The following is a 22,280-nucleotide window of genomic DNA, read 5'->3' as shown; positions in this document are numbered from 1 at the left end:
TTGTTGTGAATGTCCTAAATTCGCAGTTTGAAAATATTGTTAACATATTCTATTTATCAATAAAATTATTATTGAGTATTTTATTCGATAAATTTTTATTGATATTGCATTCTGTTATAAAAATCCAATAAACGAATCCATGGCTATATAGCCAAAATGGTTTATAAGTATATGGATGAGATTGGGTACCTCATCCTGGTTACACTATTGGATATGACCCATACTGATACAAATGATGTGATCCCAAAATCATTCATATGGAGACATGTGAGTGGAGGCATCCTATGCAATGAGTTTGCATAAGACAAGACCTCGAAATAGTCATTTTTCTTTATAATGATCGTTTACTGCTAAAACTGACTATTTCAAATTCAATGACCTAAGGTAACTCGATCTTAATCCTGAACTAACTATGAACACCTATTTATTCGGGATTATCCTTTGATCTAGATAAGTGAGAGTAGTCCAACAGCATTGCTCAATAAGCCTCCCATTTTGGGAATAAGACTGGATAGATAGTTGAGGACATAGTTCTGCAAGATGGAATTCACTCCTACTCGACCTAGGATTAGCAGATAGGTTGTTCTCTTAAACCCTGATTCCTAGTCTTAAACAATAAGGCCCTGTCCTCTCATGATAGAGAGAGTCATGATTTATAAGTTGGACTATAAACCAATTGTTCAATGGATGATTAGTGGGAGCTTAAGGAGCAAGATGTATTCATAGAGGTAAAATGGTTATTTTGACCTAGCTGTGAATACAAACAACCTGTGAAGGTCGACTTACTAATCATGGTTAAAGTGGACATAGATATATATGCAGTAAGAAGAGTGCAATTATCGAGTTATAGTGATGTGTCTTGGTAGTTAATGAATATTGATTTAATTTGGTCTAAAGAGTTTAGCCAATTAATCTCAAATCATTGGAACTCATGATCTATAGGTTCATAAGATCCCTCTACTAGCTCATAAAATAATCTTGGATTAGTGAATTGAGTAGATTTGAAATATTCAAATTCGAAATTAGGATCTTAATTTGAAGTATTTAAATTCAATTTAGGGTTTGATTAATTATATTTGATATAATTAAAAAGTATAATTCTATTTAAATTAAACGAAATTGGGAAGATTAAAATATTTAAATACTGATTTAAATATTGGTTTAAATAAATAGGATTCATGTATAAACTAGGTGTTTAATTAACTTAATATTTGATATTAAATTATTATTTAATTATTTAATTAAAATTATTTAATTATTTATTTAAATAAAACATTTTTCAATTTTTAAAAATCAAAATTCAGTTTTAATTTTATTTTTAAATTTGAGTGAAAATAAGAATTAAAATCAAAATTGAATTTTAAATGGAAAATTCCACCTTGAGTGAAACTTTTTCCTTTCTAATTGGGGTGGTTTCACCCATTTGAAATACCTAGCCCACTCATAATTAGCTTCTTGAGGTGTCATTAAGCTAAAATTAAAATACTTGCATGATTAGTTTTCTTAAATACATCTGATTTGATCAGAATCAGAGGATTATGCAAGTTGAAATTGTTTTTTCCAGAACTTCTCTCCAAACCCTTATCTTCTCTAATACAATTAACCTCAATTCTGAGATTCCACCTCTCATTCCAAGTTAGAGGATAGTAAAGAAGATTCTTGTGGTGATCCATTAGTGTTTTGGAGATCAAATTCGTAGAGGAGAAGAAGAATTTCAGTTGTTCATCAAAGTTATTCTAACATGAAACCCTCTTTTTCTGCAAAATTGTTTTAACATGCTTTATAAACTCAAATTAAGTGCTATTGTAGTGCTTATTGATTCTGATTTCTTCCGCTACATGTTAGTTTTATCTATCAAGAAGAATATTCACTAACACTCCAACGAATATATAACTCATGCGTTCAAGCAGTACACTTGATATTATAATATATATATATATATATATTATATATATAATATTATGAGAACATGAAAAAAATATAATTATTTTAAAAAATAGGAATTTAGTAGAATAAATGTACAAATGTCACAATTTGATGGACAAATGTGAGAAATAGGAGGATTTAGTAACAATTTTGGGAACAAAAGAGAAGAAAACTTGTGAAGAGAGAGTAATCTTTGGGTTTGGATGTGAAGAAAAAATCAAAAGGGTTTGTGAGAAGTTTAAAAAGGCGTAGGTCAAGGGTTGAAGTCTCGACCCACTGCGTTCTTGATGTGACCAGGTTGATGGCAGTGGCACAGCAGGCTTCGGACGACGTGATCAAGAGCAAATCGAGACTTCAACTTTCGAGATGGTAGGAGCAGGTCGAGACTCACGCAGATGGATGCAGATGGTCGAGACTTCAACGCTTGAGATGGCAGGAGCATATTGAGACTTACACAGGTAGATGCAGATGGTCAAGACTTCAATTCTCGACCTCTCTTGCTCATTTTCAATATGTATTGATCAAGAATATAAACCTCGACCTTTTACGCTACCAAAACTACCATATTTTTCTAAATAGTTTCAAATTCACAGTATTTTCCTAAATAAAAGATCAAGTCTCATTTTCATCCACGGGGGAATCCGTACAACTCCCACCACTTATTTCCCGAAAGAATCTGAGCGCCAGAACCAACCCACAGCCGCCAAATCTGCCACCACTTCAATCCTCAAACACTTGAAAGAGGGTCGCTTCCGAAAAGCTATCTCCATCCTGTCTGTACTCTCGACTCTTCCAAGTTTGCTCTTCCACTCGCGCACCAGTCAAGAGTCGCCATATCCTACTATTTTTCTGACCCAAGTTCCGTTCTTCATAGCACAACCGTATTTATATGCACCTCCTGCTAAATAAACTTCGTGGTGCACCCAAAGCTTCGCTTGCTCATTACTCTTGTCTGATCGACCAGTGTTTAGCACTTGGATCCGTTCATAATGCCAAAACAATCCACGCTCAGTTGCTAAAGCTTGGCCTTGACAGCAATACTTTTCTGGGCAATCGCTGTCTTCAGCTATACGCGCAATTTGGTCCTGTCAATGACGTATTGAAAGTATTTGATGGCATTAAAGACAAGAATATTATATCCTGGAACATATGCTTGAAGGGTCTGTTTAGATTTGGCAATGTTGAAGGTGCCCGCCATCTGTTCGATGTAATGCCTGACAGGGATATTGTTTCTTGGAACACTATGATTTCTGGCTACGTTTCATCTGGATTTGCTAATAATGCTATGAGCGTTTCTCTGGAAATGCGAAATGCTGGTTTTAGACCAAGTGATTATACCTTCTCCATTTTGCTTTCACTTGTGTCGTCTGCTTTTCATGGTAAGCAAGTTCATGGCAGTATGATTCGAAGTGGTGTGGATGTATCATGTGTGGTCCTTGGGAATTCATTGATTGATATGTATGGAAAAGTTGGCCTTGTTGATTATATGTTTGCCATATTTTATGGTATGGAAAAGGTAGATGTTATCTCTTGGAATTCTTTGATTTTAGGCTGCCATAGATCAGGCTTTAGAGTATTGGCACTCAATCAGTTCTTTCTAATGAGAACCACTGAGCACTCTCCTGATCAGTTCACTATATCCATGGTGATCAGTATCTGTTGTTGCCTCCGAGAGTTGGAACTGGGTAAGCAAATTTTTGCTTTCTGTTTCAAGATGGGATTTACTTCTAACAGCATTGTACTTAGTGCTACAATTGACTTGTTTTCCAAATGCGACAGCTTGAAGGTTGCAGTGCAGCTTTTTGAAGAAATCAATCAATGGGATCGAGCTCTTTGTAATGTCATGATCTCAAGCTTTGCATGGCATGGTCGATGGAGGGATTCCATGTGGCTTTTTGTGTATGCCTTAAGGGACAACCTCGGACCAATTGAGATTACACTGAGCAGTGTGCTGAGCTCCATTTCAGTTTTCACACCTGTGGAGTTGGGCAGTCAAATTCATAATTTGGTTCTTAAGTTGGGTTTTGAGTCTGATGCCATTGTCACTAGTTCGCTGGTAGACATGTATGCTAAAGTTGGATCAATTGATAGTGCCATGAAAGTCTTTGTCGATATGCCCGTTAGAGATTTAATATCTTGGAACACTATGATTATGGGTCTGGTTAACAATGGTAAATACTTTGATGCCCTACACACTTTTAATAAATTGGTCAAGGAAGGTGTACTTGCAGATAGGATAACACTAGCTGGAGTCTTATTAGCTTGCAGTTATGCTGGTTTTGTCGAGGAAGGGCTAGTCATCTTCTCTACAATGACATATGAACATGGAATTGTGCCAAGGAATGAACATTATTCTTGCGTGGTGAACTTGCTGAGTTGGGCTGGTAAATTTGAAGAAGCAGTGAATATTATTAAAACAACACCATGCCAACCTACTTCTACATTTTGGACATCACTTCTTGGTGTCTGTGCAATTCATGGAGACCTGAAAGTCATTGAAAGAGTTGCAGAGAGGGTGATGAAGCTGGAACCGCAATCATCCCTACCGTATTCGGTGCTGGCTCAAGCGTATGCAATGAGAGGTCGATGGGAAAGCACCGTTCGTGTCAGGAAGACCTGGGAGAATATAGCTGCACAAAAGGTGAAGGGTTGCAGCTGGATTGTGACAAAAGATTATGCATATGCCTTTGAGGATGACCAATTACAACATCTGTGGAGAGAAATTTCAGTGTTGGAATTAATTATCTGGGAGGTCGAATATGGAATTGTCTATGATCAACGTATTTAAGGAAACAATACAACGAAAATATTTTGTGATATTGATGATATGAACCATAAACCTCAAATTTATCGAGTTCTTAATAGCCAAGGGCCAACATCTGAAGCTTTGAGGTTGTGGATTCTCCAAGGATCACACTGAGCATGAGCTCCAGACTATCCTTAGCAACCTGTGGATAAGAGGTGATACACGTATTGTTCTAGGAATCCTTCATTGAATGCCTCATCCAAATAAGTTCTTGCTGGATTTGAAGATATTGTTTCATTTTTTGCAGCAAATCTGATGTTCTGTTAACAGACTGCAGCTTTGTTCTGATGTTTACCATCTATTCTCTCTGCATTTGTGTGGGTTTGCAATGGTGCGATACCAATTGAAAGTATTCCCGGGGATGTTTTCTGGAACTAACCTTTGTGCAATGGAGGATGAAGTTTGGAAGAAAACTGATGCATACATATTAATGCTTCAGGAGACTGTGGAGAGATGTGAAGAAGAAGGCGTAATGCCTCCCTCCAACTCCTTATTGTCCATTTTTATCACTATGGGCACCTGCTACTTTAAAAAATTACATCATCCATGATTCTTTTTTGAGTTTTAATTTTTCAAGCTTGCTCACCTTAACCCTATCTTAACTTTTATCTCATTGAAAAATCTAAGTTTTATGTTGAATTAACGATGGAAGTTATTTCCCATTACAGTATCCAATTTTTTCTGTTGGCCATTCAAGAGCAATTCATGTTCAAGAGCTTATTGTGAAGAAAATAGGGTATTGAGCTATCCAGCCTATTGAATCTTATAACCCTCATCAAGTCAAGTCACTCACTAACTAAGCTGCAAATACGCGCTAAACAGTGAAATTATAGAGCGAGTTTGTCGAGGTACTATAATGGGTTCGAAGCATGCTACTAGGAGAAAGATAAGCTATGTTCTGTAATTCCAACGCTACAACAAACTCAGTGATACCTTGCATTTCTGCTTGAAGGGTGAGCAGTATTAGTTTTAGTTGCCTTTGTTGATATATAGTAAAACCCACCGATTATTTATTCTTTGACATAAACATTTTTCAGATGCATAATTATGTGTTCTGATCGAAAATTCGAGGAGAACTGATCATAACAATTGACAAATTCTTTGCTGATTGAAAGGTCACTTTGATGCTAATAAACTTTGTAGTTTGTAGTTTATTTTGGCTTTTAGCTTACTCCTGTTGGCGAGGGATAGGATAATTATAGAATTTGTAGAAAGGGATAGGATAAATTACTAGAATTTGTAGAACTGATACTATTGTATGGGAAAGATCGTATTGTATTCAGAAAATCTTATGGAAGTGCATCTATATCCCTCCTCCATTCCATGCAGTTTAGGTAAGATAATTGGTTGATTTTTCTAAATGTTTTATTTATTCTAGGGTCTTTGTAAGCTCTTGTTCCTCTCATAGGTTTAATTACTAATAGTAGAAAAGACCTAATCGGTTTTTGTGTTACTGGGGCAGAAAAACTAGAGCATTAATTGAGGGATGGTGAGCACCGAGCTGACTGTTCTCTCCATCAAAAGCTTCTTGTTCCAGAGTAGCTCTTAGGATAGCTCATCTGCACAAAGCAACGCAACTGGTTTGTCTAGTAGCATTTCTACAGATCAAGCATTGGATGCTGAGTCATCTTCTTGGGATGAAAAAATAGGTTAGGAAGCTGTTGCATATTTGCATATATTTATATTGTGTGCCCAAACCACCGTTCAGGAAAAAGTGGGGTTCTGGAGAGGGGGGGAGGTGTCTAAGAGCATATGCTGATAGTTATCACATCATTCAACCTCGTAAGATATATTTTTTTATTCATTTTTTGAAAAAGATACTCAAACAATGATACACTAAAATGGAATTCTTTTCTCATCGAGACTACTCTACTGTCTAACACTGGAAAATCATCCAAAATTTATGCTATCTATTGTAGATCTGGAGAATTTTGTTTGGTCGTTTGCCATTTTTATTTCTCTACTGTGAGATGGACATGAGCTTCCACCTGCTATTCAATATGTCAAAAATGCTGTAATGCATTTCCTTCTCAATTCAGTTGACCTGTTAGAAGTAAAAAGCCAGGCAATAAAAAGCAAAGACTGAGAGAATAAGAAAGTGCCTGACACTGGTTTGTCAAAGAAATGAATGACAAAGAACATGGATGCTTAAGTTTTAACACACAATAAGCGTTAGCTCTCTTTTTTTTCTCTTCATTTCCATGATGACACCATGCTGTGCTGTCTGCGGCCTGTGACTGTGAGTTAGGCGACCAGATTATCTGACTTGGAAGAGTAACTGAGGTGCATACTACATGGATGTCAGGATGATGAGAAAGTAGCTTGCACCAGCTCGGAGGACTTTGCAAGTTTCCACCACCTTGATTGGAGGTTCCACCGTTTTTTGTTTATTTTTTGGGTGCTGATGAAGGGGGGATTAACTACTGAAATGGATTAGCCTCCACCTTTCACGGCTGAAGTTGATAATTAATTACTGTAAAGACATTGAGTATTCTGTTTAAGTGTCCATTTCAAAGATGGGGCAAAATGTTTCCCTGTCGTTATTTTACAGTTAAAGATATGTATTATGCTTCTTTTCAGGCCAATTTGTCATCCTAGGAACATTTTTCTCTACAGGTGACTTATTTCCTAATGAACAATTTATTTTTCGAGATTGGCTTCCAAGAGTTCGGTTTCTTCTTTCCTCTAGTTTCTTTTCTAAACCAAAAAAGAAAAAAAAAATGTCGACAGATGTTACCTTATATTTATTCGACTAGTATTGTTGACTCGAATTGCATCTTCAGACTCATTTCAATATGTGATGACACTCGCTTTTAGATGTTACCCATTTTTATTCAGTTGACTGATAAACTTCCTGTTGCTTGGCCATTTCTTGTGAATCATGTGATAGTGTTTGTTTCATCATGAACTTCTGTAAAACTCGATTGAATAATTCTATCAATTTAGAATTCATTGATGCTTCCTATAAAAAGTACAGAATGATTGAAAAAGGAATATGAATTAGTAGGAGTAGCATATTCATTACGTGGATTACTGCATTCTTGATCCTTGATGTTAAGCTGAGATACAATATTTATCGAATGACTTCAGGCTGGCAATTTGGTGAAGAAAAGTGAGTGGGGCGAGTTTCAAAATTCGACAACTGCTCAAGTATTATTCCCTGGCTTAGAAATATACTGTATAATATAGGCATTTTGAGGCATTCAATTTCCAAACCTTTCAAGTAAATGTAGATTCCCTTTTGATATACAGCCATTTTCTTCAGTTCATTAATGATGTTGGTATCTATCATAGAAGTCCAAAGTGTGGTGGCAGCAACAACTAAAGGAATAAAGTATCCTGTCCTGCATGGCTGCATCAGCAGTCATTTTTTAAATGTAGCTTGGTGGCATCTTCCGTTTCCTTTATTGTCCTCTGCAAAGGCTTATTTTATTCAGGTCTGGAAGACTAATTTTGTATTCTCACTCTACTTTCTTTGAAGCTTTACTCAAGTCCTCAATAAAGTGATAGTTTAAAAAGGTTCAAATCCTCCTCACTTCTCAGTAATCTTTACAAGGAAAAAGTAGATACAGTAACAACGATTTGCCTAAAAAAGAAACTTCTCTGCATGCATTAAGCCCAGTTAGAACAATGTTTATTAGGTTGCATAAGATTAAAAGTAGGTTACTGGCCTCTTAAATCATTTAGATTGCTCAGTCCCTCTTATATTCTGTTTTTATTACCTAATGATAGGATAGGAAAATGCTGTCCTTCTTCGCCGACTTGGTGGAAAGGTTCTTGTTTAAAACAAAGTTCATATGACTATGGCATAATCTTTGAATTTTATAGAATAAAAATACTCTGTTATTGAAAGATTATGGGCAGGAGTTGCTTCAGACTTGAGGAATGTTTCTCAAACGTAAGCAAGCTTTTCTTCGCTGACCAGAAAAGGGTTTTAGTTTCTTCACATCAACATTACTGCATTTCTGTAATCTACTGGCCACATGAAATGAGGGCTGGCTTTACTTCTTTTTTTTAATCAAAAGCACTTGCAAACCCAAGTTTTCTTATGATTTTTTTCTCTGTTGCTGCTAATTTCAGGATCCCAAGAATGGATTATGTCTGAAAACAATATCAAATCAACCTGCTGATCGTAATTTCAGAAAATCCAACCTTTACAGGTAAACTGAATGATATATTTTGCAAGAAAGGACACTAACATGCAAATTGAAGAATTGACTCATTTATTTCACTTTACCAATTTCTAATTTTCTATAATGACTAATGGATTTACGTGTAGAATTGAAACATCTCTGATTATGAATGTTTACCTAAATAACAAACAAACACACATCAACAAAGTGGCTGGTCCAGTCAGATATCTGAGGTTTAATAATTTACATGCCGCCACAAATTATACGACCATAAACAAAAATTGAAAAAAAAAACAAAAAACAAAAAAAACAAAAGCAACACTGAGTACTAACTTGGTCAAATCTAGCAAAGGCTACAATACTTGAGCCACAGTATTTTTTTAATAAGAAAATTGGACAAAAGTTAAGTTTATTGAATTTATTAGTGCCTTTAGGCCTTAGATACCTAAAAGCCATAACCTACTCAATAATTGCCTACCGGAGATTAGACAAAAGGGGGGGAAAAAAAGAGAAGAAAAGAAAAAACCCATCAAGGATATCAATCATTGAACCTGAGAGGGGATTAAGAGAATGAATGGAGACCAAAATGAGTGCAGAATTCAATCATTCAATGAAGATGCAGAGTTTCAGACAATATCTTTTTTAATGGGTTAAAGGGAAGATGTTTGGCAGAAGATCAAGACAAATTTTGCAAGGATATGATTGAAGTTGAAGGTACCCTCTGATTTAAAAAATAAAGTTGATGTCTAAAAGTATCGATAGAAAGAAATGAATGGCTGTAGTAAAAAGATGACTCTAATTCCCACCTAAGTAATCTAAATATCTTAGCCAATTTGGATGTTCCATTACTTAGGATAAAGCCTACTACTCCACTTAATGGAATGGACTAAAGTTTACATCCTGATATGATGGTTTTGCTTTCTGAGCATCAACTGGTTTCAACAGTTTCTACTACTTGATTGATGATAATAATAATGCATAGGGCTTCCAAATTATCCTATTGTATTTCAATTTGTTTATTTGTTTATAATAAAATCTTGTTAAATAATTTAGGCCGTTTTGTAACCATTTTGTTTTTTATTTTTGGTTTTTAAAAATTAAATCTATATTCTCTAAATTTCTTATCATGATTTCTCACATCAGATATTTTAACCAATATCTTACGATTTGAATTGATGTATAATGAAATAGGATAACAACTTTATTAGAAAGAGTGAGTTACCTCTTGAATTTTAATGACTGTAGTTGAGATCCTCACAACACGTTTTTCTCCTTAAATTTTCTTGATTCCGTGATATAATGTGTTATTTAGGGCCATGCACATAAACTTCAGGTTACCGTGAAGACTCTAGAAAGAGACCCTTAAATTCTTTCATAGAGGGTGGCCACACCTTCACAATCATGTCAATTGCTTCATCAAGTCTGTCAGAGACAAACCACTCAAAAAGTGAGCTAAGACTTCACATCTAGTCCATACCAAACTAAGTTCATCAAGTCTGTCAGAGAGAAACTACTCAAAAACTAAGCTATGAGGATTTCACAATTATGCATCAAGTTTGTACTAGGATCACCTAAAGAAAGGGCTATGGACTTTTCATGGGTTGTAAGTCACATGCACATAGAGGACTCTAGAATTATCCTCTTTGTTAGGCCTTGGGTGAGAGGATCCGCCAAGTTCCTCTCAGATCTCACATACTCCAAGGATATAATTCTTCCATTTAACAATTGTTTCACAACTCCATGCTTGAGGTATATATGTTTCATTTTGCCGTTATATATACTATTCTTGGCAATTCCAATGACAACTTGTGAGTCACAATGCAAAGAGACTGTACCGATGCCCTCACAGTGGTACAACTCCCAATAGACTTCTAAGCCATTCAGCCTCTTGTTCTGTTAGCTCGAGAGCTATAAATTCAGACACCATTGTGGATCTTGCTATGCATGTCTGATTTGTAGACTTCCATGAAATAGTTCCCTTGCCTAGTAAGAACACATATACACTAGTAGAGCTTACTTCATCGTTGTCAGCTACCCAGTTTGCATCACAATACCCTTTTAATACGGCAAAAAATTTATTTAAAAGCAAACAATTGTCTATTATATCCTTAAGATATCTTAATGAACGATGAAGAGCAATCCAATGATCTTGATCAGGATTATGTGTATATCTACCCAATTTACTCACATCATATACAATATCAAGACTAGTATAGTTCATCATAAACATAACAATTCCTATAACTTTTGCATATTCAGATTGAGATACACTATCTCCTTTATTTTTCCTTAAAACTCATACTAGATTGTAAGGTGTTCTTACAGAAATGTCATCAAAACTATCAAATCTCTTTAACAATTTTCAAAGTAGAGCGATTGACATGAAGAAACCCATTTTCAGTTTTCCTTATCTTAACACCAAGCACTACATCAACTTTGCCTAAATCTCTCCTTTCAAAATGTAATGATAATAACAACTTGATTTTTTTTATTACATCTATGTTTGTACCAAAGATAAGTATATCATCACATACAAACATATAATCACACACACAACTTCAAACAATTTTGAATATACACACGTATGTATTGCTCAAAGTCATTCCCAATAATCAGAATCATAAGCCTCTTGATCACTAACATATCATTGTACTTATTGAACTAGGCTCGTTTTTAAGAAATGGCTTGATTTTGACAACAGATCATGATTAAAATTATCATAATTTATTATATTTACCGGTGGCCGAGTATGTTTTCAATTCAATTTTGTACAACGCTGGTGTTTTGTTCATTTTTGGGATAGTTAATGTGTTAAGCATGTTAATATCCAACTAACCCAATAAATTATTATAAGAAATTCTTCCTTATCTTCACCAGTATTTGTTAAAAGCTTAAACCTACAAGTTTTACTTTTAGACTCCACCCTCATGTCTTTATTTAATAAACTTTTGGTGTTCATATTTCAATGTGTGATTTTTAGTCACAATGGAGATTAAAAATTAGGTTTTTACATTTTTTTTTTCTCTCTTTCTTCCTTCCTTTCTTTCTTTCTTTCTTTAACCCCTATATGTTGATTGTCTAGATTTGTCATGCCTTAAATTGGAGAAGGATGAGTCATCTTCTTTATCTATCTTCTTTTATAAGGTAATTATAATGGGTAATATTTTTACGGATAATAACCAAATGTATAACAACATTTTTAAAAAATTCAAATATAAAAGTCTATCGCTGATAGAGTCCTACTAGTGATATGGATAGAGTCCTACTAGTGATATGGTTTATCACTAATAAACTCTAAATTTTGTCATATTTGTAATTTTTTTTTACATTATGCTATATTTGTTAATATTTTGAGCTTGATTGTTATATTTGCAATTGTCCCTTGAGCCTGTTTGAAATGACTTTTTTAAGTGTTTGAATTTTTTTAAAACTTACAAACACTATTAAGCATTCAAAAAAAAAAAAAAAAGAAAAAAGAAAACCAAAATTCTGGTTTATATGGTGAATTACAAAGTTTTGTGCACCTTCTATATTCTTACCCATACTTGTTATACTACTACATGTTATATGGTTGCATCGTTTTATTATTATTTTTAAAAACCTGTTCTAGCAATTTTCTTTCATGTTTATTATTATTATTTTGGAGAAAATTTCTGTTTAGGATTGAAAATTTTGGTTTTTATAGTTTTATTTATTTTTAATACATATTAATTTAGAGAAAATTATTTTAAATGATAAAATTACTTAAAATAATTACAAATAATAACAAGATATTACCGTCTATCTATGATAGACCGCAATAGATACAGATAATTACTCTATCAAATAAAACTTTATTGTATTTATAAATATTTTAATTTATTTTCTTATGTTTGAAAATAGTTTTGAATTTAAAATACATAAATTTTGTCTATTTCAATCATGATTTTTAAATATTATATTTGGAAAAAAAAAAAAAGTAAAAGAACAAATATCTCTATTATATTAAAAGGAAGTTGGAGAATTTTTACTTCCTTGAGTTTCCCTCCGTTTTTAAGCAAATGACTATAATATCCTCTAGATTTTGTGGTTAGTTATTAAAGATTTTATTATTAGTTTTCACCATTTTTTTGATTGCGTGTGATTCTTATGTGACGATTCAATATATGTTAACTCCTTCAAATTTACTATGACTCTTCACAATCATAAAGGGAACAAATAATTTTTAGATCATCGACAACAATTGCAACTAAATTTTCATAACGTAAAAAGTTGCTTATCAAATTTTTCAGATAGGTGATTATCTAAACTCATACATTTGAGACTTGAGAGTGTAAAATTGATTCATGCTCATGTATTCTCTTAGTAATCAACTTTCAATTTAATTAGAATAAATAATCTCCGTTTTAAAAGCAAACTTTGCTACTTTTTTTTTAATAAAAAAATGCATTTAAAATTTGTCTGAATTGGGGATTTTCGTAGATTTGATGCCCGAAAAGTATTTGATAAAATGTCCATCAAAAGTGTAGTTAGTTGGAATACTATGATTTCTGGTTGTGCTTAAAACTTTGATGTTAATAGATTTGCTTTTTATGGTGTTATCTATTTGTGTTTGTGTTACTTGGGAAAGCAATGTTTGCTAGTTCCTTTTCTTTTCAATTGATTACGTAATCTTCGTGGATTTGATCAACTAATATAATCTAAATATTGATTTTTTTTTATTTTCTAGATTAAATTTTGATATTTTATTTAAATATTTAATATTCATAAGTGGTTATGTTACAAAATCTCTAGATTTTCTCTTTATACCTTTTGTTTCTTTTTATTTTTTTTTCATAATAATGAGTTTAAGGTTTCTATTTTGTATCTTCATTGTAGATGTAGGTTAGTCCTCATGTTTATGTCATCCCAAAATTCTCGCTCTAATGCCTCAAAAGGTACATATACATAAAAATATTTTCATTACTATTTAACAGATTATTTGATAGAAACTAATGCGTTCAATTAATTAACATATTCTTTTCCATATATCGAATTAGTGTGAAGAGAGACTAGAGATTTAAAAGGCAATTCATTAGTATCTGAGAAGATAAGTGAACAAAGAGATATACATATAGTTGAGAAAATTAGGGAGATAATTGGTACAAATGGATTTAATCTTCTTAATTTTAATTTCAATCTTAATTTTAAAAGCATACTAAGTATTCATCTTCCACGTTTTTTAGAATTTCGTTCTTAGAACTATTATGTACATAAATGAACTCTTTTTAAATTTTCGCTGAACTTACAAAATAGATAATCTAGTCTCATTGTTTTATTAACCTCTAAGTGTGTTGTGTTAATGAGATTTATAACTTATATTAAAAAAAACTGTTGTTATTCTCTTAAGTCAAATAAAAGTAAAGACACTTTGAGGGAAGTTCTACGAGAAATTCTAAAGTAGCAAACAAACACTCTTTTTTAATAAGATAAGAAAGAATATTCATCATTTAAAAAAATTAAAATATAATTTTTTTTTCAGACAATAGATATTTTACATAGATGTCAAAATTAGAATTTTATAAATAAAAAAAAAATTGATTTGATATTTTACTTTACAAAAGATATAGATTACGGAAATTAAAATAAAATTATATAATACTTATTTGTCACATGTTAAAACTTACTATCTTTTACAACGTAAAGTTATAAGATTCACGTGTATTACATGTATTTTTTGATTAATATATATAAAGAAAAGTCTGCAAAAACACCGTCGACCCTTTCAAATAGTGTCATTTTATTTGATAGTCTAAAATAGTAATTTTATTTTTTATTTCTAAAAGATGAAAATGACATAAATCACCAACTCTTCTTTTTCTTATTTTAAGATCTTTCATCCGTTGAGAATTATTATTTCTTTTTTTAAAGAAAGAATTATTGTTTATTTTTAAAAAGGATAATAATGATATCCAATTTTGTCAAATAGTCTCTTCTCACCTCGTAATGTTCCTTTTTAAAAAAAAATAAATAAATTAGACTAACAAAATTTTAATATAAAAAATGTTAGATAGGATGACTTTTTAAAACACACAAGTAAAAAATTAAAAAAAAAAAACAAAAACAAAAAAAAAACAATATTTTAGTTGCTCCGGCGTGTTGTCTTTATATTTAGTTAATCGATTCTATTTCAATTTATTTAGATACACCCACAAATTTAGTATAAACTCAAGACTCGAGCTCCCCTCAACTTTATACTCTTTATATAATATACAAATATATATAAACTAATACTTTATTATATCATTAGTTAGTTCAGTGTAAATTTACTTTCTTGTCTCTTTCAAATCTAAATTTAAGGATTTTCTTTCCTTAACTGTCTTTCGATTTTAAAAAAAAAATAATACTTATACACCAATCCCCACCAAATACAACTAGAAATTAATAAGAAAATCATCTATATATGACTATTCAACTTCATTTTTAAATTTTTTTTTGTTTATTTTTATAAAGCTTCAACTTTAATAAATCTTTAGTTTTTTAATTTCTTCTCCAATTTCTTCTTGGCTTCTTCTTCAACCTTTTCTCCTAAAGCTTGTAAGCAAGAACGAATCTATGAAGAAACCAGGAGGCATGTGCCCCTTATATCATGCCGTATTACATATATATATATATATATATATATATATTATATATATATATAATATATATATATATATATATATATATATATATATATATATTATTACTAGTTTTTTTTATTAAATATAAAAAATATTTCTGTATATGTTGAACATATATTTGCATGTGCCCACCAAAACATGAAATGGTGCTTTGCCTCATTGTGGTGGAGGCTCTAAGTTGGCAACCAAACTTTGATTCCACTTTGAGATGATTTTTTTTTTAATTTTTTGTTTTTATTTTAGCCAATTTTTTATGCGGAAAGTTTTTTTTATATATACAAATATTTTATAAATTTTAGACTCATTCGATAACTATTTAATAGTTTACTTTTAGCTTTTGAAAATTAGGACATATAAACACCAGTTTCATATATAATTTTTTTTCTTTTTTATTTACTTTACCATTAATTTAAAATCACATTAAAGCCGGTCCAAGTTTAATTTTTAGTGTTTAAAGTTATGACTAGGAAGTAACTAATTTTTAATTTTAATTTTAATAAGTCCCTTAAACATGTCTAATAGATATATAAACTTTAAATTTATTGTATACAAATATCATAAATAAACTATTATATGCACTTATCCAGATGTTAGTCATCTAGTATATAATTTTTAGAGTTAAGGAGCTATATATGACACAAATTTACACGTTAATGAACTAAAATTTTAATCTTATATAAAGTTATGCCCTCTAACATATAATTTTGGATCTACCATTGTCCATATATTAGTTAGTTATAATCGTTTTAAAGATATTATATAAATTAAATATTAGGTCAATGCATCTAAATTATATTTAGCTGAACTTGTGCCCCTTATATAATATCCTAGTTCCGTCACTGTTTGTGAGGTAAGTCTTTTTTTAATTTATTTTTTCTTCTATTGTCATTAAATGTAGTTTCAATTTGAAATCTAAATGGAGAAATATTATAAGAGAAAATCAACTAAACCATCTTATTCACTAAAGAAAAGTAATAACAGTTATGAGAGAGATTAAAAAAGTAAATTTAGAAATCGTCAACAAAATTTCTGAATTCACCATTGTTTAGATACCTCTTCAAATAGTTTTGAAAATGGAAAAATTTCTAACGAACAAGGAAAATTATTTTAAATAAAAAAATCGTTAAAAATATTTTTAAATATAGCAAAATTTCATAGTCTATAAGTGATAGACACTTATAGACATTTAGTGATAGACAATAGTAATCTATCCGTGCGTATCACAAATAGGCAGTGACATTTTGTTATATTTATAAATATTTTGGTCCATCTACTATATTTAAAAACAACCCGATGAATAAAGTAAGTAAATATTTTAGTGAGAATAAATGGTAAATATTAAAAAAAAAACCACCATGTTGTGTAGGTCTTTCTATTTTGTAAGTCTTTATTATCTTATAAATAAATTTATCGTTGATGTCACGTGAAGGGCAAAATTGAATTTTGGGATCAACGCTAATCAATAAAGTAAAAAGAATATTTGGACAAGAATTAGGTAAATAAAAAGTAGGACAGAAATTCACAAAATTTAAACATGGAAGGAATTTGGAATAATAGACCTCTTTGTAAATAAAGGGAAAAAGTGGTTTTAAAGAAAAAAGGTGCATTTTGGTTAGTGGATGAGATGGAAAAGGAATAGCTTTCGAGTGCGGCTTCGGTTTTGAACACATCGAACCTTCTACACACACAAACAATACGCAAACTCTGTTTCTCAAATTAAGTTAATTTTAAAAAATAAAAAAGAAAAAAGAAAAAATCGATTTTGGTATTTACTTAAAATTTAATTATAGATCCTTTTCTTTCTAGTCCCTAAGCAAAAATATAATAATAAAAAAAGAGGAAGTGGGTCCCAGTGAAACTCCCGAAGCCCATCCTCACACGCACGCATGATGCTTTCCACGTGGCGCAATCTCCGTTGCTCTTTCTTTGCCACCGGACGTTTTCTTTTCTGACTCTTTCTCTCTCTTTTGCGTGTCTTCTATTTTATAGACCACCTTCGCCTCTCTGTCTGTTTCAGCCTCTTGCTTACTGGAATTTCTTTGTATTCATCTTCAAGCGGTCCGAGGTATTCACTTGTAATCCTGTTTTTGATTTTTTTACTTCTTCTTCACCTCTGATCATGTTGTTTTTCTCTGATTCTACTCTTTTTCTTTCCTGGGTTTTCCTTTTTACTATGTATTCTTTTGATTTCTCCTGAAAATTGAGGTCTTTGTGTAATTTTTGTGGCTTTGTTGTTTGATTTCAACCATTGAGTTATTGAACTGTAATTTTTTTGAACTGGGTCACTCTGTTTTCTGCTTTTCCTTGAAAGGGGAAGAGTGTAGGATCAGGGTTGCAATATAGTGAGACTGTTGTGTTTCTTTATACTGGTTACTGGGTTCTGCCTTTTTTTATCTTGTGTTTCTTTGTGTCAGGCTGTAGAAGCGAGGGAATTTTGATATTTTCAGGCTGGTGATATAAGTTTTAGGTAAGGGGGGCTCTGGGGATTTGAGTGAAATGGTTGGTAAAGAGAACTTGAGGACTGAAGACTTGAATTTATGCTTTGAGAAACTAATGATGGTTGTTGGTGGTGGTGATGGAATGGATGTTGGTGCCAAAGGAGTTAAAATGGATGGTGGGCTGATAGCAGGATGGAAGGACATTCCTATGGAGCTTCTCTTGCAAATTGTATCCCTTGTTGATGATCGAACTGTTATTGTAGCTTCAGGCGTGTGTCGTGGATGGCGGGATGCTATTTGCTTTGGCCTCGTCCATCTTTCCCTCTCATGGTATGGTACTTCCTCTGACTTGCTTTGGCTGCCTTTCTTTTTATTGATCATTTAGGCTCCGTTTTATACTATTTGGTTTGTTTTTACGTGTTTTCTCACAATTTCTTACCATGGCTTTGCCTTTGAATTCTTAGCCAAATTTCTAAAACTAAAAGGTAGTTTTAAAAAACTATTCTTTTACTTTGGATTTTGAGAACATTTATGAAAAGTAGACAATAGAACAAAAGAATTCATAGGTGAAAGGAGTGTTTAGAAGTTTAGTTTGTTATCCAACCAGGCCTTAACCTCTGATATGTGACTATAATCATATTGATTTGGATTGTTATTAGTGGGTTCAGAGAGAGATTTTCAAACATTTGTAGTTTCGTCCAGGTTTCTCAGTTGTTGGGCGTCTGGTTTATATTGATTTTCTCCTTCTGTCATTGGTTCATATTATATGATGAATTGGACTCCTTTCTGCTGGTTTTATTAGTACTTTATTTTTTAGTGCTTATATTACTTATTTCCTCGGGTAATCACAATTTCTACGAGGGCTTGGTTGAATTGGAAGGGAGATAGTTGATGTGTTGATTCATATGTTCCTCTCTCATTATTGTATCTCTGGTCATTGGCCTCTTTTCAATTTTCAATGAAAAGTTTTATTTCCTTTTCGATTTGTATGATTCTGATTTTACATGTTTAAAAATAAATCGCCCTTATTGTTACAAACGGGAAAACTTGGATTTTGATATTGTTCCCAATCATAAACTTTGCCCAACATATTAAGTAAATCAGGTTTGTGTATGATTGCGTCCTAGTCCCTCTAAAGTTGATAGGACAAACCAGCAAACCAGCAAGTATTTGTTAAAAACTTCTCTAGAAAGTACCTAGTTGTATTTCAGATTGAGGTCATCCTGTTTCTCTGCTACGTTTTTGAGACACTGAATGAGCAGTAGAGCATTGATTATTACTCGAGTCTATTACGATGGTAAAACCAAATCTTTTCCAACTACTTTTGTGTATAATATATCTTTGCATGACTCTTTATTAGTGAAGATTGTGAACTTTCCATAATTATCAAATACTAATTTTAAGTTATCTCATTGCTATGTGATAACTCTGTTTTGGAGGTTAACTTATAAGTCAAACATATCAGGAACGGTGCAAGCTTGATTTTTCTAGCTACAAACTTATGACTGTTATTTTGTAAGTATAGCTTCAACATTTACTTTTAGACATTTATTTAATGAATAACCTTCTGCTTGTACCAAAAAGAAAAAAATCTTTTATTTTTAGACATTTGTACGTCTAATGAATGACATCTATTTTGATGTTATGTAGGCCACATAACATTAAGGTCTTGTACCCTTGACTGGTGTCATGCTAACTCAAGCACATCATTAATAATATGTACATTTAAATGATCAGCTTAAAACGTGTTGGAAGTATTTTAATAATGAATTTGTTTTATAAAGATATATGCTTGACAAGGAAAGTTGTTTAAGTAGGCTTTGCTTTAATTGAAACGGAGCATAAAGATATACAGATGGGACACTTTCATGACATGAAATGAAAAGACCCTTAGTTAATTGCTTGTTGGTGTCCCCTTTTTATTCAGGTGCAAAAAGAACATGAACAACTTGGTCCTATCCCTTGCTCCTAAATTTGCAAAACTGCAAACTCTAATCTTGCGCCAGGATAAACCCCAGCTTGCCGACGATGCTGTTGAGACCATTGCTAGTTACTGTCATGATCTGCAGGCCCTGGACCTGAGCAAAAGTTTCAAGCTCAGCGATCTTTCCCTATATGCTCTGGCTCATGGTTGTCACGACCTTAAAAGACTTAACGTTAGTGGTTGTACTGCATTCAGTGACACTGCACTGGCTTATCTGGCCAGTTATTGCAGAAAGCTAAAAGTTCTTAATCTATGTGGATGTGTCAAGGCTGCATCTGACACTGCATTGCAGGTAAAAACTACAGATTAAGCAATTTATAGCTTTGTTCAAAGTTGATTGACGTAACCAAATTGCATTTATGTGCAGGCTATCGGACAATACTGTAATCATTTGCAGTCAGTAAATCTTGGATGGTGTGAAAATGTGAGTGATGTGGGTGTGATGAGTTTGGCATATGGATGTCCTGATCTTCGAACCCTAGACTTGTGTGGCTGTGTCCTAATTACAGGTACATCTCTTAACACGATCAAGTAATTTATATTTAGTAACTAAAAGATCATTGATGCTTCTTATTTGGTTGAGTGCAGCTAACTGATTCATGAAATTCTTCCGGAGCCACTATTAATTATTAGTGAACTTTTAGGGCATGTTTGGTCCAAGGAGTTGGGGAAGTAGAAGTTGAGGGAAGTATAGTTGTGAACTCCACTCTTTGTTTGGCCCAAGGAGTTTGTGAATCCATTATTAAAAAAAAAAAAATCAATTTTATAACTTATTAACGAATTTATGGCTTATTAACTCTTTTACACGGTGGGCCTTAGAGTTCACTCTTCCTCGGATTTTATATTTCTTTAAAGTTCACAACTGTACTTCTTGCCTCAAATGCCCCTTAAGCTTTTAACACTTATTCATGATTGTTAAACTCAAATATCCTTCGCTCACTTCCTATCCTTCCATCTTGGTTGCTATTAAATATATGGTCCTTGGTTTACACCAACAATGCTGATTGTTATTGCCAAGCAAAGCCCTTTACTCCATGAAGTTGATGGATTGCAACAAAATCATGATTGTCTTCAATGGACCCAAGAAAGGAAACCAAATAGCATCTTCTCATGGGTTCAAATTCAATGTTACTACTTAATTGTATGTGATGAGAGGGTAATGGCATTCTATATGAGTGGCAGCCTAGGAGATCCTTGGATAGAATCTCGTTTAAGAATCAAAATCATCACTTGTTTCAAAACCCTTAACCCCCACCTCTTTTAAGAGAACTACCCAGTTTCCAGGGAGAAGCCTTTTTCCAGAGCTGAGCTATTCTTCTGTCTTTAGATATGAGAAAGATCCGTTGAACTATGGGAAGTCCCTGAGATCCAAACTTCCATCTTTTGAGAGTTTCCTCTTGCATAGGTGAGAGCAAATGAAAGGTTTTCCATAGAAGATCTGTTTGTGTGGTAAGAAGAGCCATCTCGACTCATTAGAAAATTCTTTTGGGTGTACATTGCGCCGGTGTTCTTCTTCTCTCAAATTGTTGTTAAGCTTTCCTATGACTGATGGAAGGATGATTCTATATTTTTAGAACAATGGTTAGTTTATAATAGTGTAGCTGAATGGTTTGATCCTTTTGCCTTATATGCAGATGATAGTGTGATTGCTTTGGCAAATATGTGCCCTCATCTGAGGTCCCTTGGCCTCTACTATTGTCAAAACATAACAGACAGAGCAATGTATTCTTTGGCACATAGCTGTAGAAAGAACAAACCTACAAAATGGGGAACAGGGAAAGGCAAGAATGATGATGATGGACTTCGGACTCTTAACATAAGCCAATGCACGGCTCTTACTCCCCCGGCTGTACAGGCAGTTTGCGATTCGTTTCCGGCTCTCCACACGTGCTCAGGTCGCCATTCTCTCATCATGAGTGGCTGTCTAAATTTGATGTCTGTGCATTGTGCTTGTGCAATCCAAGCTCACCGTGCTCCAACTGCTTTTCCTCATTCAGCTCATTGAACACGAGAGTGAGTTTAGATGATTGTTTATCCTCGAACACGATGCCTTTCCAGAAAATCATGATGGTTGTATATGTACATGTTCCTTGGAAGAACGGAAATCTGAACATATGAGGACTTCGTTCTCTCGGTTGGTTTATCTCTTTTCATGTGTAAATATGTAGCTTGCGGACATGAAGATGCCAAGCCTATATTTGTTTGGAACCACATGCTTGGTTACTTATGGAAATGCCTTCAATTTCATAAGACCTCTCCATTGGAAGAGCGAAAAATGCTGTCTTCTCTCTCACACAAAAATAGTTTAGAAATGAAAATAGGAAAATAGTTCAGACTAGGATGATAAGCAAT

General features: G+C 32.9%; 3 protein-coding genes across 4 annotated transcripts; all 3 read left to right on the top strand.

Moving 5' to 3' along the window:
* Window positions 1-2,566: 2,566 nt before the first annotated feature.
* LOC120075435 (pentatricopeptide repeat-containing protein At1g43980, mitochondrial-like) lies at window positions 2,567-7,383 on the top strand. The gene is made up of 2 exons (XM_039028824.1): window positions 2,567-3,611; window positions 3,706-7,383. The coding sequence occupies exons 1-2, from the start codon at window positions 2,816-2,818 to the stop codon at window positions 3,708-3,710; spliced, it is 801 nt and encodes a 266-aa protein (XP_038884752.1). The 5' UTR covers window positions 2,567-2,815; the 3' UTR covers window positions 3,711-7,383.
* LOC120075434 (pentatricopeptide repeat-containing protein At1g43980, mitochondrial-like) lies at window positions 3,706-7,385 on the top strand. The gene is made up of 2 exons (XM_039028823.1): window positions 3,706-6,514; window positions 6,652-7,385. Exon 1 carries the CDS (start codon window positions 3,770-3,772, stop codon window positions 4,712-4,714), a length of 945 nt encoding a protein of 314 aa, XP_038884751.1. The 5' UTR covers window positions 3,706-3,769; the 3' UTR covers window positions 4,715-6,514; window positions 6,652-7,385.
* Window positions 7,386-17,450: 10,065 nt separating this feature from the next.
* Window positions 17,451-22,178, top strand: LOC120075437 (F-box protein SKP2A). Of its 2 annotated transcripts, none has more exons than XM_039028828.1 (5): window positions 17,451-17,571; window positions 17,921-18,274; window positions 19,872-20,220; window positions 20,296-20,437; window positions 21,563-22,178. In XM_039028828.1, the coding sequence occupies exons 2-5, from the start codon at window positions 18,003-18,005 to the stop codon at window positions 21,931-21,933; spliced, it is 1,134 nt and encodes a 377-aa protein (XP_038884756.1). In that variant the 5' UTR covers window positions 17,451-17,571; window positions 17,921-18,002; the 3' UTR covers window positions 21,934-22,178. The 2 variants fall into 2 exon arrangements, with proteins under 2 accessions (XP_038884756.1, XP_038884757.1); XM_039028829.1 differs by lacking the exon at window positions 17,451-17,571 and adding an exon at window positions 19,410-19,459 and having other exon boundaries at window positions 18,086-18,274.
* Window positions 22,179-22,280: the final 102 nt, after the last annotated feature.

This window comes from Benincasa hispida, chromosome 4 (assembly GCF_009727055.1).
Source record: "Benincasa hispida cultivar B227 chromosome 4, ASM972705v1, whole genome shotgun sequence".
Taxonomy (NCBI): domain Eukaryota; kingdom Viridiplantae; phylum Streptophyta; class Magnoliopsida; order Cucurbitales; family Cucurbitaceae; genus Benincasa; species Benincasa hispida.
Note: the sequence above shows the minus strand (reverse complement) of the source record. Positions and strands in the feature narration are given on the sequence as shown.